We start from the raw sequence: 17,537 nt of genomic DNA on the forward strand, positions 1-17,537 counted from the left end.
AATGAGACAGAAGCAGAGACAAGATACGTAGTGGCAGTCTTTTCAAACCATTCAAAGAGCAGTGTTGGTCTGAACAAACGTAGCCATGGTAAGAATGAAGATGAGTCAACAGACTCAGGAATTACGAAGGAAATAGAAATAATAAGGCATGTTGGTGGGCTGGACAGGAGGGGTACGGAGGGGAATGGAGAGCGAGTCTGGTTTCTGGTTTGGGCAACCAGATGCGAAAGCAAACACTCACTGAGACTGGAAACGCGGGAGAGGAGAGACAGGCCGGTGGGTCGGGGGTGCGGGATTGCCGGGGAGAGGAGATTTCAGCCTGGGACACGTTCTCTTTGAAGTATCTATAGTATATGCAAGTAAAAACATTCAGTAGGTGGCGGATAAATGGATCTGGGGGTCCTGAGGGAGGAGTAGGCCAGGGAAGGGTAATCGGAAGCCTTCCTTATGTTAAGTGACGTCACAAGAGTGGGTAGGATTACTCAGGGGGACTGTGTAGAATGAAGAGGACTGAACTGTACACCTTCAGTGGTTGAAATGATAAATTTTCTATTATATATACTTTACCACAATAAAAAAATCAAATTTAATAAAAGAGGGTTTAGGAGGGGCTCCTTTAGGAAAGGTAAAGGAAGAGGAACCTGTACAAGAGACTAGTAGGAGCAGCTGGACAGGTGACAGGTAAAAGGGAGATGACAGAAGCCAGTGAAAGAGATTCCAGGAAGGCAGGTGTCAGGAAACGTGTTGATTGATTCTCAAAGAACAAGTAACGGCAGCACTGAGCCATGTGTGTTGGGCTCAGCGACAGGCAGTTTAACGAAGACAGCTTCAGCGTAGCGATGGGGAGAGAAGCCAAATTGTCAAGGATGCGGAAATGAAGGGCAAGTGAGGGAACGGAAACCCCTTTGAAGAGCTTGATTGTAGGGATACAAAGTTATGGTTAAGGGATGAGGCAGTGTCAGGGAACGGGGGAGGGGGGGGTGTTGTTCGTTTAGGATGGGACAGAACTGAGTATGTTTAACATGGTGTTGGAATTAGGAACAGGGAGATGGGAGGCACCGTCTAGAAGGGGACACTTAAAGATGCAAGATTCCTGAGCAGGGGAGAGGGAAAGTGGCCCAAGCACCACGGGTGTGGGAGTGGCCTGCGATGAGAAGGACCCTCTTTCACTGTAGTGGAAGGGGAGGGAGAGAGAATGGGCAGAGAGGAGTTAAATTCATCAGCAGGCGTCAGGAGGTTGGGAGTTACCTTCTTATAAAACGTCCTCTTTGGAAGATGCCCCTGGTTATCTCCAATGCCTCTTCACTAAAAAAAAAAAATCATTAGCACTTTTGTGATCAAAACAGGTATTAGTATTCCAGGATATTTTCCTTTGCAAAAATTGATGAGCTGCAGGCAGAATAATGGTCCCCCACATGTGCAAAAGGATAGGAAATTAGTGAAGTTTGTAATAACAATTTTGAAAGATTTTCATTCACATTACTATTCGTGTTTTTAAAAGACTTGCAGGAGTATAGTGGAGCCAATTTAGGCCTGTGAGTCATGCCTTAACTTTGGATGAGACAAATCCCCAGGCTTGTTTTCTTTCGGTTTTGGTTTTCTATCACCATATAACAAACAGCTAAACACGTAGTGTCTTAAAATAACACCTACTTACATTCTCGGTCTCTGTAGGTCAGCAGTGCAGCCACAGCACAGCTGGGTTCTTTGCTCAGGTATCACCAGGCTGAAACCAAGGGGCAGCTGGGCTGTGGCCTCCCCTGAGCTCTGGCGTCTTCCAAGCTCATTGGTTGTTGGTATTTAGTTCCTTGCAGTTGTAGGAACTGGGGTCCCCTTTTCTTGCTGGCTGTCAACCGAGGGCCATTCTCAGCTCCTCAAGATTGCCCACCCTCCCTGCTGTACAACATGGCAGCTTGCTTCTTCAGGGCCAGCAGGGGAGTCTCTGACATCTCACCTTCATTGGAAGGGCTCCCCCAATTAGGCCAGGCCCACCAGGAATTATCCTCCCTTGATTAACTAAAAGTAGACCTGATCATGGGAAGGCTTCCCCATCCTATTTACTGGCCCCTCCCACACTCACGGGAGGGGATTAGACTGGGTATGTGCACCAGCAGGCAGGAATCTTCAGACCCATCTTAGAACTCTGCCTACAGCAGCCATTTTCAAGGCAAACATGCCTGCCCAGCCTATAGGATTATGATGAGGATCACATGAAGTAGAGCATATGAAGCCTTTGCCATATCGAAGTCCTTGATAAATGTTGGTTTCCTTATCTGTCTGCACCCACCTTTTACGTTACAGGTGCACAGCGCATGCCTGTCGGACTGAATGGGTTCAAATTGCTTTAATCAGAGAAGCAGGAGGCCTTGAAAGAATTCCCACAGAGGGTGCCGTGCTGGGCTGCCCGTCCCCAGCATCAGACTTACCTTCACTGACTTTCGCCTTTTCTTGGCAGGTGGGCATGAAGACTTTTCAAAGATGATTGATGAAGCTGAGCCCCTGGGCTACCCGGTCGTGGTGAAGAGCACACGAGGACACCAGGGTTAGTGCTGCTCCTGGGCTTCCTTTAGGGCTGCCGCTCTGCCAGTAAGACCCCCATCAGGCCTGGCAGAAGCACTGCTGGGAGGAGCAGAGCTCCCCCTGGAGGCGCTTTCGGTGTAGTCCTCACATCTGTCCTCTCCTCACTGTCCCCACCCTTCCCATCCCTTCCCTGGACGATGGTGGCAGAGCCCTGACTTTACTCTAGTCTCCCTAACTCTACTGCCAGTGCATCCTCCGTCCCTTTAGGGGAGTAAGTTCCCTGAAACAGCTCTGTTCTTGTCACTCTCTGTTGAAAAACCCTCTCAAGTGCTTACGCCGCCTACTAGACAAAGTCCACATTCCTCCTCATGGCACTGACAGACGGGCCTGGATGAAGAGCCCCCACCTTCCTTTGCAGCTTGTCTGTCCACGTGACCCTCCCAGATCCATTCTGGACTCCTCTTTCAGCGGCCACATGTCTTCCTCTCAGAAACCTCTGCTGGGAATGCCGTCTTCTTCTGCCCTCTAGTGAATTTCTGCTTATTTTTTTTTCCTTTTTCTTTTATTGATTCCAGAGAGAGGGGAAGAGAGGAAGAAAGAGGGAGAGGAGTGTCAATGTGAGAGAGAAACATCAATCGATTGCCTCCTGCACGTGCCCGAGTGGGGACAGAACCCGCAACCTAGGCATGTGCCCTGACAAGGAATTAAACCCATGACCTTTTGGTGTGCAGGATGACACCCAGCCATCACAGTCACACTGGCCAGGGCTCTGCTCACCCTTTAAGGCCAGCTCCAGATGTCATTTCTTTTCCCTCCACATCTCTGGTCTCCTTCCTGCCCTTCCAGACAAAATTAATTCCTCTTCCCTTCGTGCGTCCATGGCACTTGGTCCGTGATTCTGGCCCAGTACTACACTTGATGACAGTTGTGGGTTATGTGTCTTTTCCCCTTCTGACTGTGGGCTGCTCGGGAGGCAGGGGGACCAGGTCCCCTCTGTTCCCCTCTGTCTCTGTAAAGCCTACTGAGTGCTCAGTACACAGTAGGGACTCAGTAAGTGTGGAAGACGGATGCGGCAGAAAGCAGCCCTCCTACAATATGTGAGCGGGTACCTCATGATGTCACCCAGGTGGCATAAATAAATGCTTAGGGCACCTGAAGGGAGAAGGATGTACCCTAAACAGACACGTGCTGAGCAGTTCCTGGGACACGGGACTGTGCAGTAGAAATGAACTAGACAGTCACCACTCTCTAGGATCTCAGAGGTGAAGAGGGGAGACGGTTGCACTGCAGAGCGATGCCCCCGCAGCAGGCACAACGAGGCACCTGCTGGCGCTGAACACAGGGAGGGCCAGCTCTGCCATGAGGCAGGGAAAGCTCCGTGGGCAGAAAAAGAGACTTCAGTTCAAGTGTGGAATTTGAACTGGAGGAAGCAAGTTGAGCAAACGAACAGAAGCAGGTGTGAGCACAGCAGCCTGTGAGCGTGGAGGGGTCCCCTTGAGGAGTGAGAAAAATGAGTGTGGGAGGCGAGGTGGGTTCTTAACACTTCGGGGGTGTGGGACAGTGCCAAAACGCTGTGTCTCTCCAGGAGGTTGTGGTGAGATACATACATCATGAAACTCACCTAATATTTACCGAGGACCTACAGAGTACCAGGGGCTATTCCAGAGGATGCAGGAAGGAACAAAACAAAAAGTGCTGCCCTCAAGGAGCTCGAATTGTAGAAAGGCAAGACAGGCAAAAACAAATCAGGTAGAATGCATAGTGTTTTTAAACATTTTCAAAATTGAGATAAAATTTACATAAAAAATCACTGTTTGGAAGAGTACAGTTCAGTGGATTTCGTATATTCTCTCTTGGGTACAACCATCTCCATTATCTAATTTCAGCACATTTTCATCACCTCAAAAAGAAACCCCATACCTAGTAGGGGTCCATCCCAATTGTCCTTTCCAGGCAACTACTTTCTTTTCTTTCTTTTTAATTTGTTTTTTAGTTTTCTTTATTTCTATTTTTATTTTATTGTATTTTTTCCCGTTACTATTTATCCCCCCCATACCCTCTTCTACCTTCACCCATCCCCCTCCATGCTGCCCCCATACCGCCCTGCAAGCAACTGGTTTCTGTTTCTATGGATTTGCCTGTTTGGGACATTTCATATCAATGAATCATATAGTTTGTGGCCTTTTGTGTCTGGCTCCTTTGACTTGGCATATTTTCAGGGGTCATCTATATTGCAACATATATCGGTGCTTTTTTTAAAACATTTTTTAAAATTTATTTTTGGAGAGGGGAAGGGAGGGAGAAAGAAAGGGAGAGAAACATTTATGTGCGAGAGATACATCCATCGGTTGCCCCTCCCACGCCCACAACTGGGAACCTGGCCCGCAACCCAGGCATGTGCCCTGACTGGGGACTGAACTGGAGACCTTTTGGTTCACAGACCAGCACTCACCCCACTGAGCCACACCAGCCAGGGCACAGCATGTATCAGTACTTTATTCCTTTTTATGACTCACTGTTCTGTTGCAGGGATATACTACACTTTGTTCATTAGTGGATGGAAGTGGGGTTGTTTCCGTTTTGTAGCTACTGTGAATAATGCTGCCATGCATGTTATGTATAGGTTGTTGTGTGAACACACATTTTCATTTCTCTTGGGTATACACCTACGAGTGGAATTTCTGGGTCATGTGGTAATTCTATGTTTAATTTTAGAGGAACTGCCAAACTATTTTCCACTTTGGTTATGCCATTTTACATTTCCACCAGGACTCCACATTTTCCCAACCCTCCCTGCCTTCCTTCCTCCCTTCCTTCCTTCCTTTTCTTTATTTCTTTCCTTCCTTCCTTCCCTTCATTCATTCTTGATTTGTTTTATGATAGCCATCTTAGTGGATATAATGTGGTTTTTATTTATGTTTCCTTAATGCCTAATGATGTTGAACATCTTTTCATGTGCTTGTTGGCCATTTTTATGTCTTCTTTGGAGAAATGTCTATTCAAGTCCTTTGTCCATTTTCAATTGGATCGTCTTTTTATTGTTGAATTTTTAAGAATGAGTTATTATGTTCTGACTATTATAGCCTATCAGACATACAACTTAAACATGTTTTTCCCCTACTCTGTAGGTTGTCTTTTCACTTTCTTTTTTAAAATATATTTTATTGATTATGCTATTACAGTTGTCCTAATTTTTTCCCCTTCCCTCCAGCAATCCCCCCACCCCTTAGTTCAAGTCCATGGCTCGTGCATGTAAGTTCTTTGGCTTCTCCATTTTCTATACTATTCTTAACCACCCCCTGTCTATTTTGTACCTAACAATTATGCTTCTTAATCCCTGTTCCTTTTTCCCTATTCTTCCCCTTCCCCCTCCCTACTGTAATCCTATCTATGATCTCCACATCTATGATTCTATTCCTGTTCTAGTTGTTTGCTTAGTTTGTTTTTGTTTTGTTTTTTTAGATTCAATTGTTGATAGTTGTGAGTTTGTTGTCATTTTAATGTTCATAGTTTTGATCTTCTTTTTCTTAAATAAGTACCTTTAACATTTCATATAATAGGGACTTGGTAATGATGAACTCCTTTAGCTTTACATTGTCTGGGAAGCACTTTATCTGCCCTTCCATTATAAATGATAGCTTTGCTGGATAGAGCAATCTTATTTGTAGGACCCTGCTTTTCATGACTTTGCATATTTTTTGCCAGCTTCTTTTGCCTGCAGAGTTTCTTTTGAGAAATCAGCTGATAGTCTTGTGGGAACTCCTTTGTAGGTAACTCTCTTCTTTTCTCTTGTTGCTTTTAAGATTCTCCCTTTATCTTTAACCTTTGGCATTTTAATTATGATGTGTCTTGGTGTGGCCCTCTTTGGGTCCAACTTGTTTGGAACTCTCTGTGCTTCCTGGACTTGTGTAGCTATTTTTTTTTTTTTTTTGCCAAATTAGGGAAGTTTTCTTTCATTATTTTTTCAAATATGTATTCTATTTCTTGCTCTTCCTCTTTTCCTTCTGGCATCTCTATGATTTGGATGTTGGCACTTTTGGAGATGTCCCAGAATCATCTCTTTCTCTCCTCTTTTTTTTTTTTTTTTTTTTTTTTGGAATTCTTGTTTCTTCATTCTATTCTGGTTTAATGTTTATTTCTTCCTTATGTTCCAAATCATTAATTTGAATCCCAGCTTCTTTCCCTTCACCGTTGGTTCCCTGTGGATTTTTCTTTATTTCATTTAGTGTAGACTTCATTTCTTCTCTTATGCATTTGCCATACTCAGTGAGTTTTCTGAGCATCTTTATCACCAGCGTTTGGAACTCTGCATCTTATAGGTTGGTTATCTCCATTTCACATAGTTCATTTTCTGGAGTTTTGATCTGTTCTTTCATTTGGGCAATATTTCTTTGTCTCCTCAATTTGGCAGCCTCCCTGTGTTTGCTTCTGTGCATTAGGTAGAGCTGTTTTTATTCCTGTCTTGGCTGACATGCTACATTTTAAGGGGTGAATCTTTAGGTATTTGCCAGAGAGGGATAACCTGCTTCACTGCTTTGTGGTGCAATATGTGGAGGAGGGATTGGAGAGAGAACAATGCTGCTTGCTGGGCCCTTGCCCTGTTTCCAGTCACTTCACCCACCTCCCTTATGCAACTGGCGCCCCTCTTGCTGTTGCTCTGGTGGTGGTTCCCAGAGTGGGTGTGTTTGCGTAGGTTTTAGGACCATGGGGGCTCTTTAAACAGACTCTTTTGAGAGACCGGCAATTTCTTCTGCCCCTCAACCCCTACTGGTTTTTACAGCCAGAAGTTATGAGGCTTTATTTTCCCAGCACTGGGACCTGGGCTGCATGGTCTAGCCTGGGGCTGGGATCACTCACTCTCCAGATGTCCCTCCCAGTTTTTATCTGCTACACAGGAACGTGGGACCGCTGGTTCTGACAGCTGCCGCCACCGCCACCTTGCCACTGCCACACCATGTCCTATTCACTCTGGCTTCCTGTCGCCGCCCTTCCTCCTCATCTCAATGAATATTTCTTCTTTAAATCCTTAGTTGTCTGACTTAGATACAGTTCAATTTTCTGGCAGTTCTGGTTGTTTTTTGTTTTGAGGTTAATTGTACCCCTTCTTATGGTTGTGCGAGGAGACAAAGCATGTCAATAAATGCCTCCATCCCAGCCAAATGTTTTTCACTTTCTTGGTAGTGTCCTTTGATGCACAAAAGTTTTTAATTTTGATGAAATCTAGTCTATTTTTTCCTTTGGTTATTTGTGGTTTTGATGTCATTTTTGTGCTTTCCTAATGCAGGGCCACACAAATTTACACCAATGTGTCCTTCTAAGTGTTTTATAGTTTTAGCCTTTCCTTTGGGTTTTTGACCCATTTTGAGTTCAGTTTTGTAGATGGTGTGATGTGGAAGTCCAACCTCATTCTGTGGCATATGGATATCCAGTTTTTCCAGTATCATTTGTTAAAAAAACTGTTCTTCCCCATTCAGTGTTCGTGGAACTCTTGTCAAAAATCAGCTGACAGTATGTGAGGGTTTATTCTGAGCTCTCCATTCTGTTCCGTTGATCTGTATGTCTGTGCTTATCACAGGCCATGCTGTCTTGATTACTGTAACTTCACAGTAAGTTTTGAAGTTGGGAAGTGTGAGTCCTCCAACTTTGTCTTTTTCAAGGACTATTTAGGGTCCCTTGCATTTCCATATGAATTTTAGGGTTACCTTGTCAATTTCTGCAAAAAAGAAAGTTGGAATTTTGGTGGAGAATGCAATGAATCTGTAAGTCAATTTGAAGAGTAGTGCCGTCTTAGTAATAATTTCAGTCCCTGAACATGGGACGTCTGCAGAAATGTTTTGTAGTTTTGAGTGTGTATTATATTCCTGTGATTCAATGTATTCCTAAATATTTATTCCTTTTAATACTGTTGTGAATAGAATCGCACTCTTAATTTGATTTTCAGATTGTTTATTGCTAGTTTCTTAGGGGAAATGGATAGGGAGTAGACAAAGTTCCAGCAGTGCTCAGACTCCAGTATATGAAAATAAATCTAAAGAAGACAGTGACTGGTGTAGCCTGAGCCTTTGAGAACGTGGCTAATCTGTAGACCCTTATTTTCCTCATTTATAAAATAAAAAGAGCTATCTTGGTCCTAATGGCTTCACAAGGCTCATATGAAGTGTAAATGAAACAATAAAAAAGTGTTTGGCACATCATAGATTATTAACTGATCTCAGTGCCTTCCCCCACTCCCTGCTCCTTTGTCCTCCTTGCCCTAACACTGTAGCTCTTGTATTAACGGAAGACTAAACTCCATGATAGAACCTCTGTGCCCAGAACCAAGAAACAGTTCTCTATCTCTAGCTCCCACCTCTGCTGAAAATCACACCTACTGTCAGAGAGCCCCCAGTGCCGATGACTGAGCCCCAGCCCTCAATTGCCAGATGCCTGATCTCCTGGTACCAAGTGTCCAATGTTTTGGAGACATATTTCCAATCTTTTGTGCCACCAGGGCCAGATGCCCATCCCTCTTATTAAGACGTCAGAAAGGTCTCACTCCTTTTAAGATGGTTATGTAAATCTTGGGAGAACCATCCCAAATGTGTTAACAAGAATGCTCAGATTGGGTACGCTCATGTCAGATTTGCAGAGTAAACCTGTCGAGAACCCCTGTTAGCTAATATGCAGATGGAAAGCAGATGCCAGGTAATTACCAAGGCATTGGTCATTCGAGCAGAAAGGAATGCTTTCCCAAGAGAGCCCTAAACATATAGAGCGTTCCTTTTAGGATTAATAGGTACCACCAGATAATTAGTTTCTTATATTTAAAAGGAGGAAGGATGTCTGTCAGTGGCTCCCTCTTTGAAACCCCATAGTGTTTTTCATAGACCTCCCAGTAGGAAAGCACGCTGCGTTGTCGTTATCTTTCCTGGATCTCCCTCCATCTATTTCAGAATCCCCGTGACGTATGTTCAGTCAGTTATGTCCTGTGAATACTGACGGCTGCTTTGTGCATTAAGTCCAGTCTGAGGTTTGGGGGATTTAAAAAATGAGCTAGATGTGGACCCTGCCTAATCTGCATCGTCAGGGTGATAAGAAATGCTAATAACTCACTGTTTTGGAACTGATTTGACTAGATCCTTAGGATTTTATTTTGATCCCTTCTCTGTGTTTCTGGAATACATTATTATTTCATTTTGAAAAGACTGGTGGTAGAGGGAGACCATCAACATTATGAAGACCTGAGTAAGATGAAGAGAAAATAAGGTTCAGTAGTCACTCAAGAAGAGGCAAACGGCTAGGCCGAGAAGTAGAATGGGCCACAGTCAGGCAAGTTCAGAAGGAATTGATGACTATGGGGCCAGGGCATGGGAGGGTGAGGACAGGGTTCAGAGGCTTCTCTCACTCCTCTGGTTCTTTGTCTTTTGTCTTAAAGGAAAAGCTGTTTTTCTTGCAAGAGATAAGCATCACCTCTCAGACATCTGTCATCTGATCCGCCATGATGTGCCCTACCTGTTCCAGAAGTATGTGAAGGAGTCACACGGAAAAGATATCCGGGTGGTGGTGGTCGGGGGCCAGGTGATAGGCTCGATGCTTCGCTGCTCCACGGACGGACGGATGCAGAGCAACTGCTCCCTTGGTAAGGTATCAAAGCCCAGAGTCTGCCTGTGGGTTACAGGAGGCCACCGGGATTCTTCATTAGGATGTCCGGACCCATTCAGTAAATGTGTACCAGTCCCTCCCGTCTTATCAGACCCTGTGCTCGGTGCCAGGGTCAACAGCTAAGAATGAGAAACAAGCCCTCTCCTCTGGCAGTAAGCAGTCCAAGAGGGGGACAGATGGGTATATATGCTGTGACAGAGGTCGGGCCAGGGGTGTCAGGACACTGCGGTTTGACCCTTGTCCTGTTGTGCTATGTTAGGACTTAGCAGTCCAGTTGTTCAGGAAAAAGTGACATCTGGGTGAGGATGGACTGAAAGCCTAATACAGGAGGCAAGGAGACGAGTGTGGAAGCTGCTATAACAGCTTGGGCAAGATTATAGTAAGGCTCTAAACTAAGGCAATGGCAGGAGGCACAGCATATTCTGCTATTTATAGCACAAATAAAGATTGTTTTTCTTATTTGTATAATATTAGAAGGCTGTAGTTTATGTCTGGGTCAAATGCATAGCCCCACCCCATGGACCAGTTCATGAAGCTTGTTGTGTGGTGGTGAACGAAGATGTCCCAGGAAGGCGGTGGAGTCTTGCTCCCCAGGCAGAAAGCTATTGTCAATGTCATGGAATGAATTTGTATATTGGTAACATGAGAAAACAAAAAACACCCTGTAGTTACTGTTTCCTAAATTGCCAGATGAGTGTCCCAAGTCTAGTGACTAAGAAGGAGGCTGAGACATTGTTTTCATCTTTCCTTCATTGAAACTGGTTGAGCAGTTCCCATGAACAGACTGGTAGGTGATGAGAATGTAGCCACTAGTGAGAGAATCCTCACCCTCCAGTAGCTTGCAGAGCAACTGCTCCCTCGGTAAGGTATCAAAGCCCACAGTCTGCCTGTGGGTTACAGGAGGCCCAGTAAAGGGCCTTTACTGTGGTCCAGTAAAGGAGGTCACAGAACAAATCACGGTAAGATGTTGTGATAAAGTGGCGTGATAGGAGCAGATGCGATTGGAGGTGGACACAGTGCTAAGTACCTAACATATTATCTCATTTAATTTTCATGAGAATCATGTGCCATTCCATAGTATATGTTATTGTTCTGTCTTTTTTGGTCACCTTAAAGAATCTATTCTCTAACAAGGAACAGCATGGTTTCGTAATTTACCCACGTTACTTTCCCGGCTGAGCTGTTTTTACAGCCTTTCCCTTATACAGTGTAACAGGCGGGGGAAGGACAGTGTGAGGGTAAAGACATTAGTTATTGGACCTGAGAATTCAAATTGTAAGTCTTTCTAGGGACTGAAGGAGCAATTAAATTTGAGGTCTTAGCTTTTTAGCAAATAAGAGCAATGATACTCTTTCTGTCCTTGGTATAGGCTTTTGTCTCACAAGCCTCCCCATCTCTCTCTACTTAAAAAATAATAATTTAATCATTTTTTTTCTAATTATAAAAGGAGAATACATTCTCAATGTAAAAACTTGGAAAATATAGCAAAGTCAAGTGATATTTATCATTAATCCCACTATCTTGAGAGAACTAATGTTAACATTTTGGTATCATTTCTTCGAATCTTTCTTTCCTAGTAATAGCCTTTTGGACAGTTTTGGTTACATTGCACAGCCTTTCTTTCTTTTCTTTCTTTCTTTCTTTCTTTTTGTTGTTCCGGTACAGTTTTCTGTCTTTTACTCCCATTTCTAGAAACATCAACGTGAGAGAGAGATATAGATCAGTTGCCTCTCACACGCCCCCAACTGGGGACCTGGCCTGCAATGCAGGCATGTGCCCTGACTGGGAATTGAACTGGTGACCTTTCGGTTCACAGGCCAGCACTCAACCCACTGAGCCACACCAGCCAAGGCTCACTATACAATCTTTAATCCTACACATTTTCCTATGGGATCACAAACTCTATGAGCATTATTACTAATGGTTGTAAAATATGTTGTTTTACCTTATTGTGAAATATTTAGATTATAATTTTGTGTTTATTCATCAACAAACATTTATGGAGTGCCTCCTGTGTACCAGCCACAATGATTTTTCAGTATTTTAAATAACTGCCATCAACATCTGTCTGCTTCAAGCTTTTTCTCTAATACATAAGATTATTTCCTTAGCTGTGGAATGACTGGATCAAAGAACATAAGTATTTTTAAGGCTCTAGATAAGAAACGACCATATTGTCTTCCCAAAGGGCATCCAGATTTCCACCCAGACCTTGAGGAGTCAAAATGCCCTGCTGCCGCCCCTCCGCAACACGCCCCCTTCTCCTCCCCGAAGGGTCATTGGACTTGTCCGTCAGTGTCTGATGTCATCACTACTTGACTGTGCTTCCCCCGCAGGTGGCGTGGGCGTCATGTGCCCGCTGACAGAACAGGGCAAGCAGCTGGCCATTCAGGTGTCCAACATCCTGGGCATGGACTTCTGTGGCATTGACCTCCTCATCATGGATGATGGCTCCTTTGTGGTGTGTGAGGCAAATGCCAACGTCGGTTTCCTCGCCTTCGACCAGGCGTGCAACTTAGACGTGGGCGGGATCATTGCAGACTATGCCATGTCCTTGCTGCCAAATATGCAGACTGGGAAGATGGCCGTCCTCCCAGGACTGTCTAGTCCCAGGGAGAAGAAAGAGCCAGACGGCTGTGCGTCAGCTCAGGGAGTTGCAGAGAGCATCTACACCATCAACAACGGGTCTACCTCTAGTGAGAGCGAGCCTGAACTGGGTGAGGTCCGGGGTTCCTCCGCGAGCACATCAGGGCCCCCGCCGCCCACGCTGCCCACGCTGCCCACGCTGCCCGAACCCAGCTACAACATTAACAACAGGATTGCTTCTGAATTAAAACTGAAGTGAATTCCTGCTTGTCTGGCAGCATCTAAGCCAAATCCTACTGCTTTCCTAGTAGTTTTGAATGAATAAAATCTGGGCTAATGTGATTTCATTTGCACAGAAACTAGAAATCCCATCTGGGCACTCGGCATTCTTTCTAACGATGATTTAAGCAAATGGCCTAGCTTTGTGGTTTTTACAAAGACTAATCTAAAAACACTCACCAAGAACAACATCCTGGCTGATCAATTTGGAGCGAGGTCTGCTCAAGCACTTGGATATCACAACTTATTTTAAGGCGCTGATTCTGTGCTGCCGCTTCTGGCTTTTAGCAATAGAGTCCATTAACTCGTAAAGGCTCCTGGAAATACTGTCCTCAAAAGCAACCTCCGGATGGAGGCATGTGCAGAAGAGGTGGAATGTGACTGCAGTTACGTGCTTTTCGTTAAGAGTTGTGTGTGTGTGTGCGAGAGAGAGATGCTTGGAGAATACACAGTTCGAATAGTAATTAGAGGATGGATCTCTGTTCCCCATCAATCACCGTTTTGACCATATTTCTATGACACTCAGGATATGGTGTTCTAGGGAGCTTCCTCATTAGCATTTTCAATGAAGCACTTTGTTGAAAGTAAAATTGAACGTTCTTCAACTTCACTGGTTGGCAGATGTCCTGCTCTGTAACTGGGGCGCTCTACAAATCTCTTTGCCATTCCACATTCACAGACCCTGCTTCAACCAACGCCAGCCCCAGCAGCCTCTTGCACCTTTGCTGCCTTTGGCCTCAGCTGGAAATGCACTTTAATGAGCTAGTGGCCACACACTTTATTTCTTAAGCATGCACTAGAAACAAACACCATGGACTTTCTTTTCAGTGGACAATTTTCCCGTGTCATCCAGAAGCCATTGGTTTATATCATGGAAAGCTACTGGAAGATAATCATCTTCCCCCTCCTCTACTGAAGCTTTGTGTACTGCTTAGCTGTAGGAGGGGTTTTTTTGTCTGAGTTGGTTTTGCGGGCTTATTAGGTAGAAACAGCCATTGGAAATACAGTCCAGTCCCCTTGATATTCTAGTCTAATCCAGGTTCCAGAGACCTGTCCTTACCCACTTTTCCAAATTGGGGAGACTCAAGTACCAGGACTTACTCATTGCACATTTTGGGGGGAGTTAGATAATGACATGACACCAAGTGCTTTTCATTTCAACTCTTCAAGCAGTAGATGATGATCCTTCCCGTCCGTGGAAGCGGAGTGCTCCACTTCTGCTGTACAAAGTATGACTGGAAATGAGCAAGACCACCTTTTTAACCAAATCACACGCACTCAAGAGCTACCATAATCAGGGTCATTTCCTTGGGAGACCATCCTCTTGAGCTGCGATGTTGCATGTGCCAAGAACACACAGAATCCCTGTTTGGAGTTATCTTTGAAATGATGCAAGGAAAGAGGGCTTACAACTTCATAGTCAGGTCTTTTCTTTTACACCACCCCTCCCCAGAGGTGGTCCCAAGTCCATCACCCATTTTATTTATCGGACTTATCTTCTAATGCTCTGGCTGTTAAAAAAAAATCACTGGATGAAAAATAAATCTACCCTTGTGGGACAAAGACTTAACAACACTGAGAAAGCTTTTAAGGAGACAGTTTTCAAGGATGGCTCTAGAAATGTTCTGAGTAAGGCCGGCTTCACTAGGCTAAACACACATCTTCCCAAGGTGACTACTTCGAAGGCAGCAACACCCATCTGGGGGCGTAAACTCCTGTACTTGTTCCACTGTCAATGTGAAATATGTATAAGGTCCAACAATTCCATTGTTTTCACAAAACATGTAAGTAGAAATTGGCTTTTAAAATACTGTGGCTAAAATCAGACCTCACCATGTAACGGCTGTACAGTTGGAAACTGTTCCGTACCGTGTGATGGAGATGCCACACTACACGGTCCAGCATAGGGCACATGCTCCTCAACTGTAACTCGAGTGATGTGTCCTGTAGAGTTGGAAATGGTAATCCTTCACCTTTACATGGGTCAAGACATGTATCTTAACGTTTACCACTCAGGGTAGGTTTAGAAGGATAGTTCTAGGTCTGTCCTTTCTGGATTTGGCCAGATGCTTTCTTCGTCAGCATCAGAACCAGGTGATAGCCTTCTGGAAGCTGCATTCACTCATTCTCACTGTTTAGTGTAAGCCCGGCCTTCTCACTTTATCTAAAAGCATGCTCATGGGCCCTATCCTGAACACAGCAGCTAGAGACTGCGTCCAGATTTGTCAAAGGGGACTCGTTTTCCAGCTGCTCGTGACATCTGTAGTCATTGGCATCGTCACTTGGAACCTAGCCCTGTCTGGAAGCAGAGAAAGCTGGATCACAGCTGGACCGCAGCCCCGCTCCAGGGTTTTCTGCACTGGCTGTGGACTCTGCGCCTCAGTCAGGCGGCTGGGCCACTGTCCCAGCTGCCCAGAAGGCCTGCTGGGAGGAACATGGGCACAGAGCCAGAGCCAGACTGTGGCTCTGGCTCTGGCTCTCCCCTTAAGCAGCCGATTGAACCCATACGATCAGGTGGTCTCTTTGCCTCTGTTTTTCAATTCTTCAGGTAGGGAAGGTGCCCATTCTGCTTACATTTTGAGGGTACTTTGAAGTTGGAATTCATTCATGAGACTGCATTATATGGGAGGTGGTGGAGGAATACCCTCCACATCTGGTTTTATAACAGTTGCTCATCATTCCTCCTCCAAGTTCAGGAAGAAAGAGGCCGTGAATTCTGGGCATTAGCACACTAAACAGTGGTAGAGGCCCTAAAAAAAGGATGCAGTTTCTCAGAGGCTTCACAGCCTGGAAGGAGTAAGGCTCGCAGTGTATCCAAGCAGCCGGCTGGGTGTTGCTGTATCTAACCTAAAACTCTCGACTCCTGTATACCAACTAACAGTCTTCTGTAACAACTTGCAGTGTCTGTGTACGGTCTTCCCATTATCTAGTAATAGCATCTTGAAACTGGTCAAAACTTGAATGCCAATAGCTCAGTCACTCAGAATATATACGATTCTGTATTGGGAAAAATGTCTTTATGCTATCTGTCTGATTGGTGATGGGTCTGGGGTTGCCAGAATGTGAATCTGGGGCTTTCGGTCTTTAGGATGTGATAAGCAGCATAAGTGGATGATAAGCTACTAGTGCCACAATCACAGGCTCGTGGCTCCCAGCTGAGAGGGCATCCCGTGACAGCTGGGCACAGGGTGAAGAGAAGGAGAAAGGTCCGGGGTAGTTTTATGACACTTCAGTGAGAGAGAAGGAATTGGGATCATGTGGAATTCTAGTGGGAAGAAGGAAGAAATGGCTGTTCTGTGGGTTGTTTTAATGAAAGAATCATGGAAATATATTGGTAAGAGGTAGGGGTCTATTAAAATTATTCTGCATAAATAGGACACATGGGTTCCCATCCACCTCTGTTAAAATGGGACAGACATGCCTCATTCCTTCTTTAGGGCCTGATAGCTGCTGGTCTTGAGAGCACTCTGAATGTAAATCAGAAGGAGATCGAAGCAGGTAACTGGTGCTTCCAAGATCGTCCAAGTCCTAGCTGACCCTCCCTGAAGTGAATGGACCAGAATCACCTGTGTGGGGAAGCCCGGAGCCATAGCTCTCTGGGGCGGGTTTAAGGTCATTTCAGAGAGTGAATCCAAAGTCAGTAAGACAAGCCACTTCAGCATATCACTTTCTTTTGCCCCTGGAGGTGAGGCTTCCATTTGCTGTCAGTCTGTGCAGACATTTTGGGAAGAGCACTGACAACAGCCATCCTTGTCACTGCCCTTGAAGTTGGTGTTCTGAGACCTGCTGCTGTAGCCTGATAGGAGCCCCGGTGCTGTTTCTGACTGCCTTTGAGACTCCAGATGCGATCACGGCCTTCAAGTGTTTCACCTGAAAGACCATCCCTCTCAGGAATACATTATTTTAATCCTTTCTTAAAACTATTATACTTCCATTCCAGGTCTATGGTTGGACCCTGCAGCTCTCCCTCCTGAAATTCACAAAGCGGAATACAAAAATGTTCCATCAAGCCTTTCCGTTTCCTTCTCCAGGTGTGGTTCCCGTGCCAAAATGAGGCACTCTCCTGGGCCTGGTGCTGGCATCCCAACCAGGTAGCAGTCTTGCTCTGTCGTTTCCTGTTTGCTGAGGCTCCAAGGCAACACTCAGTCACCTGCTGAGCCAGATTTGAGGCAACAGGGATAACAGCACCCTGGAGGCCAGTGCAGTCCCCATTTTAGAGCTGAGGGATCTAAATCCCAGAAGCCAAGGTCACTTAGCTGGTCAGCTGCAAGGCTGGGACCCAGGCAGTCTGGCTGCCATCCATTTAGCATGCTTCCAGGGGAGGCTCTATTCTTCCACGGCGTCTAGCACTTGCTGCCATCCTGGACCTTCCCTCTGCCCATCGCCCTCTGCCGAGCCTCTGCTCTGGGTTAAAACACCTTCAGGCCTTTCATGCTGGTGTTGCTGTGCCAGCTGTGAAGGATTCAGCGCTGGGATGGTGTTTAGGTGACAGCCCCAAAGGCATATATGAG

The 17,537-nt window shown here is 45.3% G+C and overlaps 1 protein-coding gene across 1 annotated transcript in view; it reads left to right on the forward strand.

Annotated features, from left to right (window-relative positions):
* Positions 1-17,203, forward strand: part of RIMKLA (ribosomal modification protein rimK like family member A) — a 34,242-nt gene extending 17,039 nt beyond the window's left edge. Inside the window, exons 3-5 of the mRNA XM_028512849.2 lie at positions 2,456-2,542; positions 9,935-10,138; positions 12,498-17,203. Coding sequence (XP_028368650.1) covers positions 2,456-2,542; positions 9,935-10,138; positions 12,498-13,006 — 800 coding nt within the window. The 3' untranslated portion in view covers positions 13,007-17,203. The remainder of the gene's footprint in view (positions 1-2,455; positions 2,543-9,934; positions 10,139-12,497) is intronic.
* Positions 17,204-17,537: the final 334 nt, after the last annotated feature.

Source organism: Phyllostomus discolor, chromosome 5, assembly GCF_004126475.2.
Source record: "Phyllostomus discolor isolate MPI-MPIP mPhyDis1 chromosome 5, mPhyDis1.pri.v3, whole genome shotgun sequence".
In the NCBI taxonomy this organism is placed as follows: Eukaryota; Metazoa; Chordata; class Mammalia; order Chiroptera; family Phyllostomidae; genus Phyllostomus; species Phyllostomus discolor.